The following is a 25,505-nucleotide window of genomic DNA, read 5'->3' as shown; positions in this document are numbered from 1 at the left end:
GGCTCATTCAATTAGAAATTCAAAAGGCTAGTGCCCTTTTCAATAGTCGAAAGTAATTGAAGGGCATCTAACCTCCCTCTCAGGCCCACCATTTACCAAGACACATCCAATCAAAATTTTGAGATAAAAATTTTCTTCAACGTAGTTGAAAGTTCCAGAAATTTGGTTTGTGGATGGCAACCCCCCCCCCCCCAGAGCCCTCAGGGCAGTGTCGTACGTTATGCCCAGGGGACATATAATTTATTTTTATTAAAAGTATTGTCATAGAAACGTCTGGAAGGGCTCATTCAATTGGAAATTGAAAGGGCTAGTGCCCTATTTAATAGTCGAAAGTAATTGGAGGGTGACTATCCCACCATTTCCCCAAACACATCAAATTAAAATTTTAAGATAGCCATTTTGTTCAACATAGTTGAGAGTTCTTGATATTAGGTCTTTGGGGATGAACCCCCCCCCCCCCAGCACTCAGGGTAAGGGTTGTAAGTTTAGCCCTGGGGACATATAATGTTTTTATAAAAAGGGTTATCGTAGAAACTTCAGAAAGGGCTTATTCGATTGAAAATAGAAAGGGCTAGTGTCCCTTATAACAGTAGAAAGGGATTGGAGGGCTCCTAACCCCCCTGTCACACCCACCATTTACCAAACACGTCCAATCAAAATTTTGAGATAGCAAAGTTTTTCAGCGTAGTTGAAAGTTCTGGAAATTATGTCTTTGAAGATGACAACACCCAACCACCCTCAGAGAAAGGGTTGTAAGCTATACCCTGGGGGCATATAAGGTTTTTATAGAAATTGTGGTCGTAAAAACTTCAAAAAGGTCTCATTTGATTGGAAATTGAAAGGGCTAACGCCCTTTTTAAAACTCGAAAGTGATTTGAGAGCAACAATCTCCCTTCTCACGCCCACAATTTGCCCAAACAGAGCCAATCAAAATTGTGAGATAGCCATGTTGTTCAACGTAGTTTAAACTCTGGAAATTAGGTCTTTGAGAATGACACCCCCCAACTCTATGGGCAAGGGTTGTAAGGTATGCCCTTGGGGCATATAAGTTTTTTTTATAGAAAGCGTTGTCATAGAAACTTCAAAAAGGGTTCATTCGATTGGAAATTGAAAGGGCTAGTGCCCTTTTTAATCGTCCAAAGTGATTGGAGGGCAACTAACCCTCCTCTCATGCCCACCATTTCCCAAAACAGTCCAATCAAAATTTTGAGATGGTTCTTTTTTCAACTTAAATGAAAGTTCTGGAAATATAGGTTTTGAGGATTACAACCCCCCCCCTCTCGCAAAAGCCCTAAGGGTAAGGGTCGTAATCTATACCATGGAGCATCTACGGTTTTTATAGGGAGCGTTGTTTTAGAAACTTCAAAAAGGCTCATTCGATTGTAAATTGAAAGAGCTAGTGCTCTTTTTAATAGTTGAAAGTAATTGAAGGGCAACTATCCCCCTCTCACGCCCAATATTTCCAAAAACACATCCAATCAAAATTTTGAGATAGCCATGTCGTTCAACGTATTTGAAAGTTCTGGAGGCAAATAAGATTTTTATAAAGAGTGTTGTTGTTGAAACTTAAAAAGGGCTCATTCAATTGGAAACTGAAAGGGCAAGTGCAGTTTTTAATAGTCAAAAGGGATTGGAGGGCAAACAAACCCCCTTTCACACCCACCATTTCCCCAAACATATCCAATCAAAATTTTGAGACAGCCATTTTGTTCAACGTAGTATAAAATTCTGAAAATTAGTTTGTTGAGGATGAAACCCTCTAAAAACCCAAGGGCATTGGTTGTAAGCTATGCCCTGGGGACATATAAGGTTCTTATAGAAAGTGTTGTCGTAGAAACTTCAAAAAGAGCTCATTCAATCGGAAATTGAAAGGGCTAGTGCCCTTTTTAATAGTAGAAAGTGATTGTAGGGCAACTAACTCCCCTCTCATGCCCATCATTTCCCCAAATACATCCAATCTAAATTTTTGATTGCCATTTTTTCAACGTAGTTAAAAGTTCTGAAAATTATATCTTTGAGGGGTTGTCGAGGAGGGGGTCCAAATGCCCTCCATCGCTTTTGAAGCTTAAAAAGGAAATAGAAGTTCTAATTTTAAACCAAATGAACCTCTTCCAAAGTTAAACAACCATCCCTTCTATTAAAACTTAAAAGCCCCAAAAGCCATGTTATACGATCTTTGGAATATTTTGAATAAAATGACTCTCTCAAAATATGTCATTCTATTTATTTCAGGAACACACGACGTGTTGGGGGAGGGGGGGGGTAACTTTCTTCTGATCATTTTGACTCTTAAAAAAAGCACTAAAAATTCATATTACTAATCCAATGATTCCCCTCCAAAGAATATACAGCCAACCTTTTAATAAGAACATTATATGCCCCCGGGGCATGACTTACAACCCTTGCCCTGAGAGCTTTGGATGGTGCTTTGGACAATTTCCAATGAGCCCCAGTTGACGTTTTTTGCGGCTACCCATTCAATACAAACCTTATATGACCCTAGGCCATGAATTTAAACCCTATTCCCAGGGCACTGGGGGTTTTTGTCAACACAAAAGTCATTGTTTCAGTTCTTTGGACCATTTTGAGCAAAATTGCTTTGTAACAATTTTAGTCAGATTTGATTGGTGAAGAGGAGTGGTCGGGGGGATCTAGCCGCCTTCCATCACTTTTGACTCTGAAAAGGGAACTAGAACTTCCAATTTTTAACCAAATGAGTCTCCTCTAAAGTGTATTAAACCATCCAATCCATATCATCCTTAAATACCCTCGCCCCTAGGATCTGAGGTTTGTTTCAACACAAAAAGCCTTGTTATATGATATTTAGACAATTTTGTATAAAATGGCGCTATCGCAAAATTTATATTGGATACATTTCGAGAGAATACAATATGTGTGCATGAGAGGAGGGGGGTAGCTTCCCTCCAATCACTTTGACTCTAGTTGTCTCAATTTTGAATGGAATGAGCCTTTGTTGAGAATTGTAGGTAAATACTTTCTATAAAGACCTTATATGCCCAAAGGAAATAACTTACAACTTTTGCCCTGAGAGCTCTAGGGGGGAGGGGTAGGGGGGATGCTATCATCCTGAAAGACATAATTTCCAGACCTTTCAACTATTTTGAACAAAATTTCTATCTAAAAATTTTAATTGGATGTGTTTGGGGAAGCGGTGGGCGTGGGATGGGAATGTCTTGCCCTCAAATCCCTTTTGACTATTAAAACGGGCACTAGTCCTCTCAATTTCTAATTGAATGAGCCCTTTTTGAAGTTTCTGCTACAACACTTTTTATAAAAAATCTTATATGGCTCCAGGGCATAGCTTGCAACCCCTACCCTGAGGGCTGTAGGGGGGTTTTCATTCTCAATTACATAATTTCCGAAAGTTTTAACTACGTTGATCAAAAAGGCTATCCCAAAATTTCATTGGATGTGTTGGATAAAACAGTGGGCATGCTTAATTTAGTTGCCCTCCAATCACTTTTGACTATCGGAAAGGGCACTATCCCCTTCAGTTTTCAATCAAATGAGCCCTTTTTGAAATTTTTGCATACGAAAAAAAAAAGGAAAAAAGTTCTGATATCGTTGCTTTACTATTTAAGTTTCCATGCATTGTAATGCATTGCTCACTTGGATATGGTGAAATTTTTGCTCGTAACTGCTGTGCAAAATATATCCTTAGCTGCATTGCAAGCTATTATTGTAACTCCTTTTTTTCCAGGGACAATCAATTCTCACTAAAAAAAAGGTGGGATTTTCAATTGACTGGTTATTTTATTCGTGCGTTTTATTCGTGGTTCTTCTACTTCACGGTGGCACATCATTTCTTGAAAAAAAATCCTACTTACTATTTTACTGAAAATTTTCATTGCAGTGCAGACAAATATTATTGCTCAAACAATTAATTCTCACTCAGTGAAAAGTGGAACTTTTCAGTGAAAATAGTAACAAGGGTTATTTCAGGAAAAGATGTGTAATTGTGAAGAAGAAGCTTCACGAAAAAGCTTCGTGGCAACTCACTGATTTCATGATGGTAAAAAACCCAGAAGGAACATAAAACATGTCATAAGCAGCTTTTTGAACTGAATTTTTTATTGTTTATTAAAATTTTAGGTTTCCTGATATTAACTAGAGTTTTGCCATGTCCCACTGATAAATGCTATTATTTATTTAGATTGTAAAACTTTTTTGCATTTGTCTTTTATAACAGTTTGCCTTACGCTATATATAAAATGCACTATGCATCATTTCGTTTACAAAAGACTCTGAAAGTAAGTTCTTCGGTTATAACAATTCTAAATAAATCAGGAATTAAAATTTGCAATGGGGATGCTATTTCCTATTCGGTCATGCTTTCCCCTGAAACATTCTACAAGCCAACCTTTATTTTAATTTATTGATAGAGACCTGACATTTGATTTAGTTGATAAAATAGCATTAGTGAAGGCCTATCTTTGTTTTGTTAAATTTTTTTGGGTAACTAGAAGGCCAAGTTCGTTCCTAGTTGATTTGTACCTGTTTGTCTAATAATATTGAAAATGTATCACACACAGTGATAAAAAGCCCTTGACTTTTTTTTCTTTAGCTCAAATCTAAAAGAAAACAACATTGTCAATACAATGGCTATGCTACGAAATTAATCAGTTTCAATAAAAAATTACTTCTTATTAAACATTAATTTAAAAATTGCTCAAGTCAAGTTTTTCAAGTTTTATATCAAGTGTGCATTTGTTTGTTGATTTTTTGCAGTGGTTTGTTGATATTTATCCACTGGTGCAGTTTTAATTTTTATTGAAAATATTTTCAGAATTTTGTGCTATGTTTTGGAATTTCCATAAATTTGTCTTTTGCCATAAACGTTTATCATTAAGATTAATGGAAATAACACTTAATGGAAATAATCAATCATTAATCTGATTCTAATAGTAGTTGTTCCTCACTAAGTTGTTTTTCCAAACACGTTCAATTAAAGTTAGTAAGGGCTAAAGTTCGTTCTATGCTGGGTTGAATATGACGCCTTAAACATGATGCATTTGACGGTGCAACTAAGATATACACCACTTGCGTATATTAGTGATTACTTCTTTGCAGGAGGATAATACTGCTTCGCTTAATTCAACATAAGAGATGTTAGCAATTTGTTCAGTGTGGAATCTTGAGCATGGCAGGATTGTGTGATATCCCTGTGATGGGCTTTGTCCTAAGAATCAAGACAAGGACCACAGAGAAGTATGGTAACAAATGGGAAGAAATAACTCCAAAGCCAAGATAATACACCTAATTTCAGAGCTCTAGATAATTGTTAACAAGATGTTTTAATTTTTGCGTCTTTGAGAGTTCATGATGCAAGAATAGAATTCACGATGATGATTGCAACCTTCTTGTCCCTAAATTTTTCAGACTGAAATATTGACATTCAATTTTTTCAAAATAATCATTAGATCGCCTTACAAAGTCTTCTGGTTGGTACAACCTCTAGAAGCTGGGGCAAGGGTTTTAAGCGATGACCCGGGGATATATAAGGTTGTCACGCAAGGGGTTGTCTTATATCTATTGGCTTATTTCATTGAAAAAATGAAAGTCCTAGCTCCTTTTTAATATTAAAAAGTTATCGGACTACAACTAGTCACAACACTCTTTTTTCCTGATTGAAATTTTGAGATAGCTATTTTGTTCAAAATAGTCCAAAGATCATCTAACGATATATCAAGGGTTGAATCAACCCTAACTCAAATCCCCTAGAAACTTGACGCAGGGTGTGTAAATTATGCTCCGGGGGCACATAAGATTTTTATCAAAAGGGTAGTCGCATAAAATGTTAAGGGGCTGATTCAATTGCAAATTGGAAGCTTTAGTGTCCTTAGTAGCCCCCCCCAACCATCACAAATACGCCCTCGTTTCTTTAATTGTATCCAATCAGAATTTTGAGATATATATTTGTTAAAAATAATCTAAAGGTCAAATCACTATCTTTCCTGGGCAGACAAAACCCCCCATAGGCCCTAGGGCAAGGGCTGTTAAATAAACAAGCTTCCCATTGTTAACACATAATTTTGTATATTAGGGGTGATCATATTATCTTTGGAGGAGGCTGATTCAAATTAAAATTAAAAGTTTTATTTCACCTTTTAAGAGTCAACAGTAATCGGGGGAAAACCATCCCCCTTACCCTTTTCCTTCCGATCTAAATTCTGAAATGGCTATGTCGTTCAATTTAATCCAATGGTCTAATGACCATGGATCCGGGTTCGAGAGTTGTCCCAAGCTGATAAGGAAAGTTCTATAATTCATGCTAGTGGTCGATTGTTAAAATATAGGGTTTTTATAGAAAGCCTAGTCGAGGAAAGTGGGGCTCATTCGATTAAAATTCAAATTTATAGTGCCATTTTATAGGTAAAATGTTGGCCGATTGTAGCTAGACTCTCCTTTCATGCCGTCCTCCCCCCCCCAAATCTACTCGATCGGGATTTTTTATTGACAATTTATTTGGCAAATTCCAAAAGTCAAATAACTAAAGTTCAGGGATTGGAGATTCCTACCAATCCCTGGGGCGAGGGATGTCACTTATGCAAATTGCCCATTGATAACATATTTATATTTACCTCGATCTTTCAATGCTCTCAAGCTTTTGAGAATGTGCCGCTACTACTATGATGTTTTTAAGCCACTTTCAAATCTTTTTATCTCACCTATTTTTATATTCCGGCGGCAAAAAAAAACTGTGACTCAGGTATTTTACTTTTTCAACTTCACTGCATGCACCATCTACCAAGGCAAGCCATCTGTCAAAAGGATCAAACTCTTTCCCTGCAAAATATAACAAATTTACCCTTATTTAATCCTAGTTCAGGCAACTCAGTTTTCTTAAGATTAATACGGTCTTTTTAAGTTTTAACTATAGTTGTAATCATTATCGTAATGTAAAATCTATTCTGGTATCACGATCCCTCAATGCCAGAAAAATTTCATACATCTTGTTATTATTATTTATCTAGAGCACAGACATTATGTGGATAATCTTGCTTTTTGAGTTTTCGCATCCCATTTGTTTTCATGCTTCCAAATAATCGTCGCCCTGATCCCTAGAACAAAGTTCATCACAGGGATATGATACAGTCCTGCCCAACTCCAGATTCCACATTGAATGAATTGCTAACATCACTTCTGTAAAATTAAGTGAAGAAGTATTATTCTACTGTAAAGAACCAATCACTTTAATGTACTTAAGGGGTATATATCTTTGCTGCAGCACCAGATGCATCATGGATGCAGCGTCATATTCAACCTAGCAAAGAACGAAGTCTAGCCCATTATATATTTTAATAGCAGATTAATGATTGATAAGTATTATTGCCATTAATATTAATGATAAACGTTTATAACAAAAGCAAAATTTATGGAAATTCTAAAACACAGCACAATAATTCTTTGTAAGTGCTCATGAGTGAAAAATAAACAGTGCCGTCGGATGATTATAGTCGAAAACCCTATAGGAAAATTACTCTTTTCCATCGCTTGCAAAAAGAAAAATTAATGTATGCTTTGGAACGAGAGCTGTTGCTCCACTGGTTTTATCTATGGGTGATTGTACCAACCTAGTGGTTTTAAAAGGTTGAGAGGGGATTCATTTGAAAGACAATCGCTATCTATAGCTTTCGACAAATAGTTTTTTCTATGACAAGGTGATCTATTTGGGTGTAAGTCACTTGATTCCTGAAAAAGTTGCCATGTTCCTAAGAATGGCGTCATCAACTCATATTCAGAGCATTCCCTGTACTTTAAATTAAAAAAGTATGTATACATATTTTTTTTACAAAAAAAACAATCATTTAATAACAAAAATACAAATTAACAAACCAATTCACATTTAAAAAATTAAAATCCGATAAGAAGTATTTTTTTATAGAAACTGATTATTTGACGGCATGGCCATTGTATTGATAATACTGTTCTCTTCCAGATTTAAGCTAGTAAAAAGCCCTTCTTTGTATGATATATTTTCATCATTATTGGACAAACATGTGCAACCTATTGAGGAATAACCATAGCTCATAGTTACCAAAAAAAAGGCCTTCACTAATACTATTCTACAAGCTAAATCAAATGTCAAATCATAATCAATTACATTGAGAAGACCCAAAAGAAACATTAACTTGTAGAAGTTCTTATATTTCCAATATACTTTTTGAAAAAAACAGATTCATCATGAGAATCCTTTCATTTTTAGAAAGAGGATGGAATATTTTCTTGCCTACAGATACGATGTAGGCAAAGTTAATCAAGTCCAAGTTTATAAGTTGACCGTTGCCTTTTATTTTAATATCGATGCATGATGTTATAATTTGCGGTTTATCACGATTATTTGCTGCCAGGATAGATCCAGCTCTTAACTGTTAGTTTTCACTGTCTATAAGTCCAACATAGGGGTTAATTCGATCATATGGCTTAAGCCAAGCCTGTACACCAAGATACTTACGATCTGATATAGAAAATATTAAGTTTTTTGTCAAATAGCTTAGTACATAGGGCCTGTCAACGGTAGCCAGGATCAAACCTGGGTACAATTATAGCTGATTGAAGACACGAATCTTGATGTCTACGCAAAAAATGTAACAATGAGTTTTACATTTATCATTGGCAGGACCACTTTCTAAGTATAATGTTGAGTGCTAACCAAACTTTGAAATTACTCAAAATAATTTATTAAAATGAAGTTAAAAACATTATTAGCTCATTTTCTTACCATATCTATTCAAAAATTGACTTTCCCGATTGGAATGAAAATAGGTAGTCTCTTTAGACAATTTTATGCTTCCCTCATTTTGATTTTTGCTGTTTCTTGCATCTGCACAGTTGAAAAAGTAGCCTAATATAATCATTTAAAGTACCATTTTAAACGTGCAGTGCTATACGCAAAATATGACAGCTTAATACATCTTGAAAAAATCAAACTTTTTTACGGTCTTAGCTTCATTACGGAGATAATTTTACATGTTTTGCACTAGATTAGATCCAAAGGCGTCGCAAAATTGTTCACAAATATAAGATGCAGTAAATTCATTATTTGTCACTCCAAGTATAAAGTTGCTTCTTTTCCATCAATTTTCAAATCCATACCATTTCCTAAAAGAAAGTCACACTTAATCTTACCAAAAACAATATTAGTCAACAAAAAAATCTGAGCGGCGTTAAAAATTAGTGTCATTGCATAAAAGAAGTTAACGTTTGCAGCTCCAGGATATATCCAGAGATTCCAAGAAATTGGTCCTAATATACATGATACAACAAACATAGACAGCAATTTAAGATTATGCCAAGTATGATTAAAAGTATATATCCAAAGAGGTGATAGGGAAATATAAATTCCAATGTCAGCTATTGAAGGGTAGGCCTTGAAAATTGCCAGTAAACTCATAACAGTGTAGATGAGAAGGGGAGGGTCTGTGTGAAACCTTATTGTAAGAGGTATAATATAAACGATGGTATTTAACTGAAAAACATAGAGGAAAAACTCATGAAAATCCGGAAAAACTTCGATGAAAAAGTACCAAAAGAGACCAATATTAGGACGAAGATCTGTTACTTTCAAGACAAATCCATATGTAGCGTCCAAGAATTCCCAAGTTTCTGTTATTTTAAATGAATAAAATAGGAGAAATCCGAGTGTAGCAAGGAAAACAGTGAGGTTAAGAAAAACATAACTACAGATGCTGGACCATTTCCTTTCTGTTTGCAAACAGTTTTTCTTAGATAATAAGTACACTGTAGATGGGATGATTAAGGGTATGGCGTATAAGTCACGGTAGGCTGCCAAGGCCAAGAATATAGACGATGGTACTATTGAACTCTTAACTGTGCCATATAGACTGGCAGCAAGAAACATATTGTTGAATGTTGAAGTTGATTCACTGATGTAGGTTAACAGCACAAGTGGATTACAAAAATAAGCTTTAAGGATCCAATCACCCATGCTATTGACATAATCATCAGCATTAAGCATCAAAGACAGTAATGATTCAGAGACTTTGTTCCTTTTTAATCCTCTTATAATGTCTATGGCTATCTCCCGTCCTACCCACGATAGCAAGATACCACACGTGAAATGAGACACTGTAATTGCAATGGAATCCAATCCGTATTTATATAATATTTCTAAGGCCAGAAGAACCAATGGCTGTTCATGAACTAAGTCTCCTGAGTAAGCATTCCCGATGATATTTTTGAGAAATATTCCTTCTTTGATTCTTTCAGCATAATTTGTTGGGACAAAAATCTCAGGTCTAAACCTAAGATTGACATTACTAATTTTTTTAAAACTAAGTGCAAAAGTCCTGTAAAAATTACAAGCATAATATCCCTTAGATTTAAATCTACTCATTGGCATGTATAGAGACATGGATATGTACGGTAAAGAATGATTTGTAAATTTTCCCTATGAAATTTCTGGCTGCTTGGCTGGAGAGATTCACAATCGTAAGATGCAAACATTTTGCAACTAATAAAAAATTATATTTTGAAGATATTTGATAGCTATTTATTTAGTTAAATTGAAACAAAGACTTTATTCCAAGGTAAATGACGTATAAATATAGAGAACTCTTTTATTTCATCACAGGCTCTTCTACATGCATGTTTGTACAGCACATGATCTTTATTCGGCTCTTTCTGAAGATTGAATATATAAAAGGAGTGGTGTGACTAGTTGTATTCCGATCACTTTTGAATCCTAAAAAGAAGCTAAGACTTGCAATTTTTCTATCAAATGAGCCAATCAAAGTATATACAACAACTCCTTCCATGACAACCTGATATATCCCCGAGTCATCGCTTAAAAACCTTGCCCCAAGCTTCTAGGAGTCGTGCCAGACCGAAGATCTTGTAAGGTGAAATAATGATTATTTTGAAAAAATTGGCTATCTCAAAATTTTAGTATGAAGAATTTAGGGGAAAAGGAGTATTAATCATTATCGTGAACCCTTTTCTGGCATCATGAACCCAAAAAGCCGCAAACAATCAAACATCTTGTTAAAATTTATCTTGAGCTCTGAAATTGCCTGTATTATCTTGTTTTTGGAGTTTTTCATCCCATTTAATACCATGCCTCTCTGTAGTCTTCATCTTGATTCTTAGAACAAAGCCCATCACAGGGATATGATACAATCCTGCCTACCTCTAGATTCCACACTGAACAAATTGATAACATTTCTTCTGTTAAATTAAGAGAAGCTGTATTATTCTCCTGCAAAGAAGTAATCACTTTAATATACGTATGTGGTGTATATCTTAGTTGCACCGTCAAATGCATCAATGTTTGCAGCGTCATATTCAACCTAGCAAAGAACAAACTCTAGCCCATACTAACTTTAATTGAACATGTTTGGATAAAACTACTTTGTGAGGAACAACCACTATTAAAAGCAGATTAGTGATTGATTAGTGTTATTTCCATTAATCTTAATGATAAACGTTTATGGCAAAAAACAAATCTATGGATATTCCAAAACTCACCAAATAATTCTTTGAACATATTTTGATAAAAATGAAAACACAATTGGATAAATATCAATAAACCAGGGCAAAAAATCATCAAACCAATGCACATTTGAAATAAAACTTGAAAAAATCGACTTGAGCATTTTTTAAAATTAAAGTTTAATAATAAGTAGTTTTTATTGAAACCGATTAATCTAGTAGCATAGCCATTGTATTGACAATGATGTTTTCTTCTAGATGTCGAGCTATGAAAAAGCGAAGGGCTTTTTATCACTGTATGTGATATATTTTCAACATTATTAGACAAACAGGTACAACCTAATGAGGAACGGTCTTGGCCTTTAGCAAAAAAAATAAATCACAAAACAAAGAAATTCCTTAACTAATGCTATTTTATCAGCTAAATCAAATGTCAGGTCACAATCAATAATTTAAAAATAGAAGAAAGATTTGTTTGTAGAGTTTTTCAGGGGAAAGCATGACCGAATAGAAAATAGTATCCCCGTTGCAAATTGCAATTCCCAATTTATTCAGAATTGTTATAGCCAAAGCAGTTACTTTGAGAATCTTTTGTAAACGAAATTATGCATAGTGCATTTTATGTATAGCTAAGGGATATTGACATAATAGACAACTACACAAAAGTTTTGCAATCTAATTAGCATTTATCAATGGAACATGGAAAAACTCCAGTTAATATCAGAAAACCTAAAATTTGAATCAACAATAAAAAATTCAGTTTGGAAAGGTTCTTAAGACATGTTTTGTGTTCCATCTGGGCTTTCTTACCATCCTGATATCAGTAAGTTGCCACGAAGCTTTTTCGTGAAGCTCCTGCTTCGCAATTACACATCTTTTCCTGAAATAACCCTGCTTACTATTTTCTCTGAAAAGTTTCACTTTTCACAGAGTCAGAATTAATTGTTTGAGCGATAATATTTCGCTGCAATGCAGTGAAAATTTTCGCAAAACAGTAAATAGGATTTTTTTTCTGGAAACTGTACGTCATCGTGAAGTAGAAGAACCACGTGCAGTGCAGCTAAAGAATATACCAATAAAATAACCAGTCAATTTAAAACCCCGCTTTTTGAGTGAAAATTGATTGTGCAAAGAAAAAAGGAGGTATAGTAATAGTTTACAATGAAGCTCAGGATATATTTTTTTATAGCATTTATTATCATAAATATCATCATTTCAAAGTGAGTGAAGCAATACAAGGCTTCAGCATTGAACGTTTTCAGTGGAAACATAAATTGTATAACATATGATACTGGAATGCAGAGAAATCATAGGCAGCACATAAGCAGTGCCTAAGTAAAGAACGATGTTGCCACAACTTAATTTATTTTTATTTTTTGACCAGGGCGCTTTGCATCGAAGGAGTTGTCGTCGAAACTTCAAAAACGGCTCATTCGATTGGAAACGGAAGAGGCTAGTGACCAGTTAAATAGCCAAAATTGATTGGAGGGCAACTAACCCCTCTTCCACGTCCACTATTTCTCCAAACACATCCAATCAAAATTTTAAGATAGCCATTTTGTTCAACGTAAGTGAAAAATCCAGAAATAATGTATTTGAGAATGACAAGCCCCTGCATCCCTCAGGGCAATGGTTGTAAATTATGCGCTGGAGGCCTATAAGGTTTCTTATAAAAAGCATTTGTTACCCTTAGCTAAATTGTGAATGGTTTAGCTATTGTCATAAACAACAGGTTAACAAAGAACACCTGCAAACTATTTAAGTCCTTATAGGTAAAATTCTTAGCCGGTTGAGTCAATCTGACATTTTTTGCATAAATGAAACGGCAAAAACGTTTCAATTTCTTAAGATATATTCTTGTTAAGTGGATTGCCAGAAAACACAGAAATATACGCTAGTTTTCCATTTCATTGTTGAAATTTATCAATTGCCTTAAAGTAAACCAACTTTTAAGTTTCATATTATATAAATGAAACGTATATATTTTATATGGACAATTTCTGCTCTATTCTAATGAAATAGCATTAGAGATAGCCAAAGACTACCATTCACTAGATAGGGCTGGAATATGGCGATTAAGTTAAAATCGCCTTCTGTAGCTTTATATTTTATAATAAAATCTCTTGACTAATTATAATGCAATGGCATATGCATCACAGGCTCTTCCACATGCGTATTTGTGCAGCACGTGCTATTTATTTGGTTCTTTCTGAAGATAGAATATAAATTTTCTGACTCTGACTACTTTAAAAATAAAGAAAAATTATTTTAAAAGATAGCAAATGGAAATTTTATATTTGATTGAAAATAGAACTGTAAAGTTGATATGGTTACAGCAATAAATTTTTATGTTACTGCTGTCACATCGTTGGTTATCTTCTTCCGTCAATTTTTACGCAAAAACTTCGATATGGTCGCAGTTACAGCATGTGGTTTCTTTTTTGGTAACTAAGAGCCAAGGTCGTTCCTCAGAAAGTTGCACTTGTTTGTCCAATAATGATAAAAATATTTCATACAAAGGAAAAATGCCTTGGCTTTTTCCTTGATCCAATCTGGAAATGAAAAACACTGTCAGAACAATGGAAATGCCGTCAAATAATCAATTTCTATAAAAAGAAGTTCATCTTGTTAGACATTTGTTTTGTTTAAAAGTTAATTGGTATTTTAATTTTTCCTATTGGTGATAAATGATTTTTTATTCTAAAAAAAGTATACATTCTTTTTCAATTTATACCACTGCGAATACTCTGAATACGAGTTGATGACGTCACTTCTAGGAACACGGTAAATTTTTCAGGAAACAGGCACTATAGTTAAAACTTAAAAAGATCGTATAAATGTTAGGAAAACGAGTAGCTTGAACTAAGATTAAATAACGATAAATAAGTTATGTTTAATAGAGAAAGAGTTTGATCCTTTTGATAGGTTGCTTACCTTGGTAGATGGTGAATGCAGTAAAGTTTAAAAAGTAAAATACCTGAGAAACTGGTTTTTTTGCCGCCGGAAGATAGAAAGATGTTAAAGTGGCGGCAAAGCATCATAATAGTAATGGCAGTTGCTCCCAAGCTTGAGAGCATTGAAAAGTCAAGGAAAATATGAATATGTTAACAATGGGGAATATAGATAAATTACAACCCTCGTTCGAGGGATTGGTAGAAATTTTCAACTTCTTTTGTAACCAAAATATTGCATAGAGCATTTTATGTATAGCGTAAGGGTTATTGACATAAGAGACAACTGCAAAAAAGTTTTGCAATCTAAATATTTAATAGCATTTATCAATGGGACATGGCAAAACTCTAGTTAATATCAGAGTACCTAAAATTTGAATCAAAAATAAAAAATCAGTTTGAAAAGCTGCTTATGACATGTTTTATGTTCCATCTAGGTTTTTTACCATACTGAAATCAGTGAGTTGCCACGAAGCTTTTTCTTGAAGCTCCGGCTTCGCAATTACACATCGTTTCCTGAAATAACCCTGCTTACTATTTTCTCTAAAAAGTTTTACTTTTGACGAAGTGAGAATCAATTGTGTGAGCGATAATATTTCGATGCAATGCAGTGAAACTTTTCAGCAAAATATTAAATAGGAATTTTTCTGGAAATGATATTTCATTGTGAAGTAGAAGAACCACGTGCAGGGCAGCTAAAAAATACCAATAAAATAGCCAGTCAATTGAAAAACCCCGCCTTTTGAGTAAAAATTGATTGTCCAATGAAAAAAGGCGGTAGGATAATAGTTTACAAAGAAGCTAAGGATATATTTTTTACAGCATTTATTATCATAAATATCATCATTACCAAGTGAGTGAAGCAATACAAGGCTTCAGCATTTAACATTTTCAGTGGAAACATAAATTGTAAAGCAATGATACTGGAATGCAGAGAAATCATAGGCAGCGCATAAGCAGTGCCTAAGTAAAGAACAATGTTGCCATAACGTAATTTATTTTTATTTTACGACGTAATTAATTTATTTTAATTATTCGACGCTTCGCATCGAAAGAGTTGTCGTAGAGACTTAATATTTTTAAATTGCTATAAATTGAAAAAGAATGTTTACATTTTTTCAGAATAAAAACTCATTTATCACCAATAGGAAAAATTAAAATACCAATTACAATTTAAACAAAACCAGTGTCTAATAAGAAGAACTTTTTTTTATAGAAATTTATTATATGACGGCATTTCCATTGTTCTGACAGTGTTTTTCTTTTCCAGATTGGATCGAGGAAAAAGCCAAGGCATTTTTCCTTTGTATGACATATTTTTATCATTATTGGACAAACAAGTGCAACTTTCTGAGGAACGACCTTGGCTCTTAGTTAACAAAAAAAGAAACTACTTGCTGTAACTACGACAATATCGGAGTTTTTGCGTAAAAATTGACGGAAGAAGATAACCAACGATGTGACAGCAGTAACATGAAAATTTATTACTGTAACCACATCAACTTTACAGTTCTATTTTCAATCAAATGTGAAATTTCCCTTTGCTATCTTTTAAAATAATTGTTTTTATTTTTAAAGTTGTCAGAGTCAGAAAATTTATATTCTATTCTCAGAAAGAGCCAAATAAAGAGCACGTGCTGTACAAACATGCATGTGGAAGAGCCTGTAAAGCATATGCCATTGCATTATAATTAGTCAAGAGATTTTATTATAAAATATAAATCTACAGAAGGTGATTTTTACTTAATAGCCATATTCTAGCCCTATCTAGTGAATGGTAGTCTTTGGCTATCTCTAATTCTATTTCATTAGAATAGAGTAAAAACTGTTCAGATAAAATGTATACGTTTCATGTATATAATATGAAACGAAAAAGTTAGTTTACTTTAAGGCAATTGATAAATTTCAATAATGAAATGGAAAACTAGCGTATATTTCTGTGTTTTCTGGCAATCCACTTAACAAGAATATATCTTAAGAAATTGAAACGTTTTTGCCGTTTCATTTATGCAAAAAATGTCAGATTGACTCAACCGGCTAAGAATTTTACCTATAAGGACTTAAATAGTTTGCAGGTGTTCTTTGTTAACCTTTCGTTTATGACAATAGCTAGATCATTCACAATTTAGCTAAGGGTAACAAATGCTTTTTATAAGAAACCTTATATGCCTCCAGCGTATAATTTACAAACATTTCCCTGAGGGCTGCAAGGGGCTTGTCATTCTCAAATAAATAATTTCCTGATTTTTTGAAATAATTCCTATTATTATTTCCTATATTAATAAACAATTCCTATATAATTCCTGAATAATTCCTATTATTGGCCTATTAATACCGATTTTAGAGAAGCAAACACCCTTAAAAATTAATGTTGTATTGCAAAGGATCTAAGTTATTTAAAAAACGAGATTTAGGAAATGTCGTTTTGTTCTTGTTTATTTGCAGACACAAGAACTAAATGAATGTCAGAGACAGTATTTTCTGGTGCGAAGCGCCGGAAAATTACGGAACCTACCACTGGAATGTGGTAATACCTTCCATTTTTTTTTATTTTTTACCATCGTTTTAGTTGTTGCGACAAATTCAGTAACTAAGAAAATTTTTGGTTTTATGGAATTTCTGACAAACTTCACCAGATTCGGGGAGGGGGGGTCATCCCTGTCACCCCCCTTTAATATACGCTAGTGGTGCTATGTCAACATGGAACTCTATTTCCCTCTTGTTTTAATATTTTCTCTTTTTGTTTAGGTATGCTATACAACCCCTGGGAGAAGAAAGACATTTCTTTTGACCTTCGTCTGCGAGTTTCAGCTCTAGCAGAAAATCTCAATCCATCGCTAAGGATGTTTAGCGACCTCCTGGTTGATGGCATTCAAAGTGGTGCATATTCATCGTCGGTTGAGAACTAGATCTGTACGTCAACAGCACTGTCAGTCACAAGCTACCAACTTCCAGTGATTACTCAAGCCTTTTCTGTTATTGAAAAGAATACTCTTATAAAGAATGCCACATCAAGGATTATAAAACTTACTCCGGAGTTTCCGGATCATTCTTGTTTCAAAGATCAGAACAGTTACCTCCTTCAGGACCCAATGCCCAGAAAACTAATCATACTAGACAAAATCCTTATGAACATAAACAAGCAAAGACAACACAAATGAACTCAAGGGGACAGAGTGCCAGCTAATCTTGGCATGATGCAAGGAAGTTTTTTGTTACTGCAAGTTATGTGGGCAAAATTATGAAGAGAGTGCGTCCTTGGACACCTGAGTCAGTGGCATCAAATTTTCAAAAATGAGATATTTCGCGAACAGCTCTGGTGAAGTGGGGTCTGGATCACGAATGCGACGCTGTGCTAAAGTACGATTTGGCCATGAAAAGAAAGGGACACTTTGTTGCACTTGCAAATACTGGCCTTGTGATAGGGACAGAGTTTTGGATGGGCGCTTCGCCAGATCGAAGAGTATTAGACCCATATAGACTGATCCTCACGGACTTGTTGAAGTCAAGTGCCCCTATACTATGAGGGATAAAACAGCAAATGAACTGGCAAGTGACTGTCTAAATCTATTCATGGACCGAGGGGCATACCAACTGGCACGGGATCACCAATACTACTACCAAGTGCAGACCCAACTTGGTATTTGTGGTCTTAACGTTTGTGATTTTGTTGCCTGGACCAAGAAAGGAATGGTGATAGAGCAAATTTTTCGTTCTCAGTTAGTTTGGGACGAAATCAACGACAAAGTAACTGAGTTCTACTTCACATTCTACCTTGACTTTCTGTCAAGTCAGCTGCCAGGTATTTTTCGTAGTGAATTTTTTGGAATGTGTCTTTCGTTAGCTAACGCTTTGTAATCTTTCAAAATCAGTGTTAGTCTACCAAGATTGGCTCAATTCAATTTTTAGCTTTGCGCTTGCACTGTTTGAATCCTCATCTACTATTTTATCTTTCAGTATGGGCATACAGGAAGGTAATGGAGAACCCTCCATCGGGCCTAAGAAGTAGCCCAATTTATCTGTTTTCAAGCATGAAATTTAAAATGTAAAGGAAAAACTTAAAGTTGTAACTTACAAAAAAAAACTAAAGATTAAAGAAATATTTAATTTAAAGTAGGAAAATTGAGGCCAATTTTTTTTAAAGAGGGAAAGTATGGCCAAATTACCAGTTAGCATCATGTAAAATGCTTCCTTCATTAGTATTGATTTAACTCTAGAAATATTCTACCAAGTGTCTCTATCATAATAATTAGTTACGTCACGTTGCGCTTGGAAAAAGATCGATTATTGATATCTTGAGTTCTGGGCTGGGCTTTAACTGAGTATGAGCCACAAGACTGCTATACTGGATTACTTCATTTAAGCTAAGTACATTATTAGGACCAAGATTTGGAATAAAACTAATGATTATTTTTCTAATAAGACTCTTGCTTACAATATAGGTATAGATCCCACGTTCTCCAGAAGAGTATATCAGTTTTACAGGTTGTTACAGCTTCTCAAAACTCCCCCTTGCGCCTTTGTAAAGATTCTTTTGTAAACATAATTCCGTGACGGTCAAATCACGATTCAACCAAGCTGCACATACAGAAAGTTAATCTAACTGAGAAGCATTTTGCTCACACTTGACTGGCTGAGTCCAAATCTATGCCCAAGATCGACTTCATACAAGCCAACCTTCAGCCTGCAAAGAACTCGTAACAGCTGATCTCGTCCGGACAATTTCATAGGTTTTCTCTTTAGGGTTGGTTCTTTTGAACTTTCCTTATCAATAGTAAGTTTGACCTATTCACCAGCTTCTCCAGGAACAAGAAAATCGAAAATTCCTGGAAATCACTAAGGCACGAAAAACTGGTGTATAATTTGAGGAACGACTGGTTCTTACTGATATTATCAAAAGAGAAAATGGATCCTATTAGTTGCTGCTCAAGTTAACCTGTTTTTCTCCTTTCCTCTGAAACTTTGTGTTCTAATTTGTTCATTTCTGCCTTACCAGATTCAAAATTGTTTGACAATTCTTTGACTATTCTCTCTAACTCTGTAATTTTCGAAATGAGTGCACCTTTTGCACGAGGAGCATCATCATTGCATGTTTCGGTGTTTATAGTTTCTGGGCTATCACGGCTATCTTGACCCACAGGTATGACAGAGAGTCAACAGGGGCAAGCTGTTCTCTTTTTGTTGGTGGTTTTCGAAGTGGCTTGTTTGATGTCCACTTAAACCCAGAAGGGACTGCATCTGGCTTGAGCCCTCTTGTCTCAGTAACATAACAAGAGTGAAAATTTGTGGATAAAAAGTGCTTTGAATATATTCTAGTGTTATTTTCACTAATTCTGAAGTTTGGTCCTACATCTCTTAGCATCTTGATTAGCCACTGTTTCCTCCATTCTGGGTCTCTTGGTAACTTGTGGAATGAAACCTGTACAAAATGTCTGTTAGCTCACTTATTTGAAGTGGTTTCACTCTCAAAGCAACTGAAGAGAGCTTTTGAAAAGAAACTGTACTTTATGTTAGGTGCATGCAGTAGAACTCAGTATTATCACTCTAACCTTGCATTTGAAAGGAGCTTTTCTCATTTCTAAAACAAAACAGACATGGGAATATATCTTCATAAAAGCGTTCCATTTATTTTTTTATTTATTAGAATAAGCACAATACAGCCTAGAGAGTGAAATATTGCTCTTCTGTGAAACAAATTTTGTTAGAAAAGAAAAGAAAATGCTGTGAGTATTCAACTCTTCAGTACTAAGTAATTTATGGGCAGTACTTCAACCTTTTGATTTTGTCTGTGGGCTAGGGGAGGTCTCCTTTGCTACAAGAAAGGACAGATACCTTGATAGAACCAATTACCATGTTTTCCATTCCTCCTTGATATTTGAAAGCTATAAACAACAAGACCAAAGCAACTTGCTAGCATGTGTGGTAACTCAGTCCATCTGGCTAGACCAAGAGAGAGTTCTAGAAGTGCACTGACCCCAAAACTGTCCAATTGTTGTCACCTTTCTGGCAAAATCTAAGCATTCATAGTTCAAAACTTATGCATTCATGGTATATTGGTCTATACAGCCATGCTATACTGGTTCAGAGTTTTAATTTAAATTTACACTACATTCATGGTATACTGGTTCACAGTCTTAATTTATAAGGGTCAAATTTAATTAAAAACTGGAAAGTCAATCCAGTTTCATTGGCCATAAAACATTTTGGCATTGTTGTGAAGACTCCTGCTGATCTTTCTGTGTCACATCTTTTTAACTCCAATACCTTTTTTGGCACCTAAATGAATGTTCAAATGTTTCTAATTTTTTTTAGGGTAAAAGTGCAGTGTAGCTCCCCCTGATAAAAACAGCTTATTTCTAAGGGTGTATTATTCAGTTAATTGGGTTTAAAGTTGCGCAGATATTGTCCAGTAGAAGCAGAATGTAAACAACACACTTCTTCCAGTATATTGTAGTTCTATTTGTAGGGCCTCTGCAACCTATACCCCAGGGTGAGCTAAACTACACCTTTACCATAGATTGTGCTTTTACCAGGTATTCTTGTTCCAGAAGAGATCTATCTTCCTGGCGCTGGACTAGAAGTGAACTACATTTACACAGGTGATCGAAAGATTAAAAAATTTAAGGCAATTGAGCACAGAAGAAAAATTTACTGATTTGTTTTTCTTTGTTTCTGTTATGCTTATGCAATGTAAAGTATTTTAAAATAAATTATCTTTTCTTTTTTTGCCATGGCCCTAAGGCTTTAGTGCAATAAGATATGCTCATGTCCATCGATTTTCTTAAAACAAATAGGAGTTCATGTATCCAAGCTTTAATAAATTTAAATGTTATTTTAAATGTTGTTCAGTGTAGTTGATTTCCAGATAGAACATATATTTTTGATGAGGACACTCCCCACAACCCTAAGGGCAAGGGTTTTAAGTTATGCCCTGTGGGCATATAAGGTTTTTATAGAAGGCGTTGTCATAGAAACTTCAAAACAGCCTCATTCAATTGGAAATTAAAGGGCTAGTGCCCTTTTTAATAGTCAAAAAAGATTGGAGGGCAACTAGCCCCCCTCACGCCAATCATTCCACCAAACACCTCTAATCAAAATTTTGAGGCAGGCACTTTGGTCAGCGTAGTTGATTTCCGAATAGAAAATATGTTTTTGAGGAGGATACTCTCCCACAGCACACAGGGTCAGGGTTTCAAGTTATGCCCTGGGAGTATATAAGGTTTTATAGAAGGCGTTGTATTAGAAACTTCAAAACATAATCCTTCGATTGTAAATTAAAGGGCTAGTGCCCTTTTTAATAGTCGAAAGTGATTGGAGTGTAACTAGCCCCCTTCCCCCCCAGGCCCATCATTTCCCCAAAAACATCCAATCAAATTTTTCAGATAGCCATTTTGTTCAGCGTAGTTGATTTCCAGATAGAAAATATATTTTGGAGGAGGTCACTCCCCCACAACCCTCAGGGCAAGGGTTTTAAGTTATGCCCTGGGGGATACAAGGTTTTCATAGAAGGTGTTGTCGTAGAAACTTAAAAACAGGCTCATTCGATTGGAAATTAAAGGGCTAATGCCCTTTTTAATAGTCGAAAGTGATTGGAGTGCAACTAGCCCCCCCCCCACACGCCCATCATTTCCCCAAACACATCCAATCAAAATTTTGAGATAGCCATTTTGTTCAGTGTAATTGATTTCCAGATAGAAAATATGTTTTTGTGGAGGAAACTGCCCCAGAACCTTCAGGGCAAGGGTTTTAAGCTATGCCCTGGGGGCATATAGGGTTTTTATAGAAGGCATTGTCGTAGAAACTTCAAAAAAGGCTCATTCGAATGGAAATTCAAAAGGATAGTGCCCTTTTTAATTGTCAAAAGTTTGGAGGGCAACTAGCCCCCCCCACGCCCATCAGTCCCACAAACACATCCAATCAAAATTTCGAGATAGCCATTTAGTTCAGCGTAGTTGATTTTTAGATAGAAAACATGTTTTTGAGGAGGACAATCCCCCAAAACCCTCAGGGCAAGAGTTTTAAGTTATGCCCTGGGGGCATATAAGGTTTTTATAGAAGGTGTTGTCGTAGGAACTTCAAAACAGTCACATTTAATTGGAAATTCAAAGGGCTAGTGCCCTTTTTAATAGTCGAAAGGGATTGGAGGGCAACTAGCCCCCCCCCACGCCCATCATTCCCCCAAACACATCCAATCAAAGTTTTGAGGTAGCCATTTTGTTCAGTGTAGATGATTTCCAGATAGAAAATATGTTTTTGAGGAGGATAATCCCCCACAACCCTCAGGGCAAGGATTTTAAGTTATGCCCTGGGAGCATAAAAGGTTTTCATAGAAGGCGGTGTCGCAGAAACTTCAAAAAAGGCTCAGTCGATTGAAAATTCCGAGGGCTAGTGCCCTTTGTAATAGTCAAAAGTGATTTGTGGGCAACTAACCCCCCTCTCAAGCCCACCTTTTCCCCAAACACACCCAATCAAAATTTTAAGACAGCCATTTTATTAAACGTAGTTTTAAGTTCTGGAAATTAGGTCTTTGAGGATTACAACTCCCCCAAAGCCCACAGGGCAAGGGTTGTAATTTAAGGATTCTCCGAATCCTTCATATTATTTCTTATGGAAGGGATGCTCTTATAAATTTTAGAGAGGGCTCATTTGATTGAAAATTGAAAGTTCTTATTCACTTTTTAAGAGTTAAAAGAAATTGAAGGGCTATTAGTCCCTCTCCCTTCTTCACGCCCCATATGCATCAGATAAAAATTTTGAGATAGATATTTTGTTAAAAATATCTCAAAGTTCTGATAACAAAAACCTCTGGTGTCGACACAGCCCACCAGGGCCTAGGGGTAGACGTTGTAAGTTATGCCCTGGGGCATAACTTATTAAGGAGGGTTTATAACTTATGGGATGGGGTTTTGTATGGGAAGAACACATAGGAAATCTATTATAATTAACAAGTTATATAGTTAAAATACATACTCTGCGACTGATAGAAAATTTTTTCGGCACACAAATTACTAATAGAGTCAGCTCCACACGATGAGGATTCCTTAGTTTCAGCAAATGGAGAAGATTAGGCACTCCTATATTAGCTATTTTTTCGACCCATTCATTTTTTGCAAATTCTTTCCACAAGTTCTGCAACCTGTTTTTTGTTCATAAATAAGGTTTTTATAAAATAGGTAATTGTATAGAATTTGAAAAAAGCCTCATTCGATTTAAATTGAAAGTTCTAGATCCATTTTTTAAAGTCAAGAATAATCGGACAATAAGCACCCCCCCCCCACGCCATAAAAACTTGAAACTTTTTTCAATCAAAAACGAACAAAAATTAATTAAAAAAAATTTCCGAAAAATAAGTTTTTCAAAGAAAAGTAAAGGCCATTTTAAACTTAAGCTCAGGGGACACAAATGCCTGTTTAAATTCAAACTCAAAACGACCCGAAATTACTATATTAGAATAAATGAAACCCAAAACGAACAGAAATTAAATAAACAATCATAGCAAAAAACATACAACAAGTAATAATATAAATTAATAAATAGATCTTAAAGCGAGTAATGCTTCGATTGAATATGAAAATCAAGCTTAAAACGAAAACAAATATTTTGCTATTAATGTATAAATGAAACTTAAAACGCACAGAAATTAGGCTTTGAATAGATTAGTATGGAGGAGGATTATGCGTAGCTGTAACTATGTTGGCCTTTGGCGGCTTGGTGCTGGGGTGATTTTTAGTCGTAATGTTAGTAGAATCACAACCGAACTTTAAAAATAAAATTTTGACAGCAATATAAAAGTCAAAGAACTTTTTTTTATGAAGACTTCAAATTTTGACTTTGTTTTCAAAAGCTCCTTAATGAAGAATTCTTTTTATTTGAATCTATTAGATTGAAAAGCTTCCATAATATTACCCTAAAAGAGGGTGGATTCGAAATAGGACTGAAAAAGAAGTGGGGGGGGGGGGGAGATTAAACTGTCATCCTTGACACTTTCGCAAAGGGGCACTTACTGTTCTCCAGAGTTCAACGCATTTTCTAAGATATTTCAGTTGGCTTACAGATTGATTTCTAGGAGATAATTATAGTTTAGTCTCGTTTTTCCTTGTCTATAGTTAAAAACCCAGGCTATACTGTACCCTGGGCCTACACCAGTGGTTTTCAACCAACTTTGGGCTGTGTCCCACCTAGGCATTTTTTTTATCATGATGTCCACTTTGTGATTTTTAAATTTTTTTATTCAAAATTTTATATTGTTTGCCTGAAGGAAGCTTAAAAGGCAATTAACTTGATATCTTTTTTTGGGTAATACTCTTGTCACATTTTATACTGATAAAGGTGTTTGAACACCTTTTATGCAACATAGAATGTCATTGCAGTACTATTATGTCTTTTTTTTTCCTAAAATGCATTTGAATGTGACATCATTCACATGAAAAAGATTTTTTTCGAAATTAAGGCTGTAATTTATAGGAGGTCAAAGGGTGAATGTCCTACCCATGACCCACCAAATATTGCAATGCCCCACTGGTGAGGTCTGTGTCCCATGTTTGGAGTCATAGGAATACACCAAATTTAGAAAACAACCTAGCCTATCTAGGGAAAAACAAAACAGACACTGAGCTGGTTAGCCCTAGTACACTAGCCACAATTAATCTAAAACATTATAGAGTAGGCTGAGGTTATATAAATGAGTAAGATTCAAAGACAATATAGGTAAAACTGAGCCTTTTTACCCTTGATGAACTCATAAATTCCCATTTCTCCAAAAATCCATGTGTAATGATTTAAGAATTTATTCAGTTTTAGGGATGAGTTTAAATTAGTGTTTATGATTGTATTTAGGAAGTTTTCAGAATTTGTGGCATCAGTTTTTCAATAAAAGTTAAGGTATCACTACAGGTTCAGTATAGATCTTGCTGTAGTTTATTTGAAAAGAATATAAAACTATATAAAGTGATATCTTCACTTTGGTTTTAGCTAAGTATTATAAGACCTTCCAAATTTATCTTGTATAGTTTTGCATCTCAAGTTTGTGAAATCCTGATTTATAAGGGCTCAAACAAACTAGCTTAATAAAAATTTCACAAG

General features: G+C 35.0%; 1 protein-coding gene across 1 annotated transcript; it reads right to left on the bottom strand.

Moving 5' to 3' along the window:
• Positions 1-9,067: 9,067 nt before the first annotated feature.
• Positions 9,068-10,384, bottom strand: LOC148943156 (GPI-anchor transamidase component PIGU-like). The gene has a single exon (XM_089102456.1). The coding sequence runs from the start codon at positions 10,382-10,384 to the stop codon at positions 9,068-9,070; it is 1,317 nt and encodes a 438-aa protein (XP_088958582.1).
• Between the last annotated feature and the right edge of the window lie 15,121 nt (positions 10,385-25,505).

Source organism: Artemia sp. Qi Xiang Cuo, chromosome 16 (assembly GCF_049724085.1).
Source record: "Artemia sp. Qi Xiang Cuo chromosome 16, ASM4972408v1, whole genome shotgun sequence".
Lineage (NCBI taxonomy): Eukaryota > Metazoa > Arthropoda > Branchiopoda > Anostraca > Artemiidae > Artemia > Artemia sp. Qi Xiang Cuo.
Note: the sequence above shows the minus strand (reverse complement) of the source record. Positions and strands in the feature narration are given on the sequence as shown.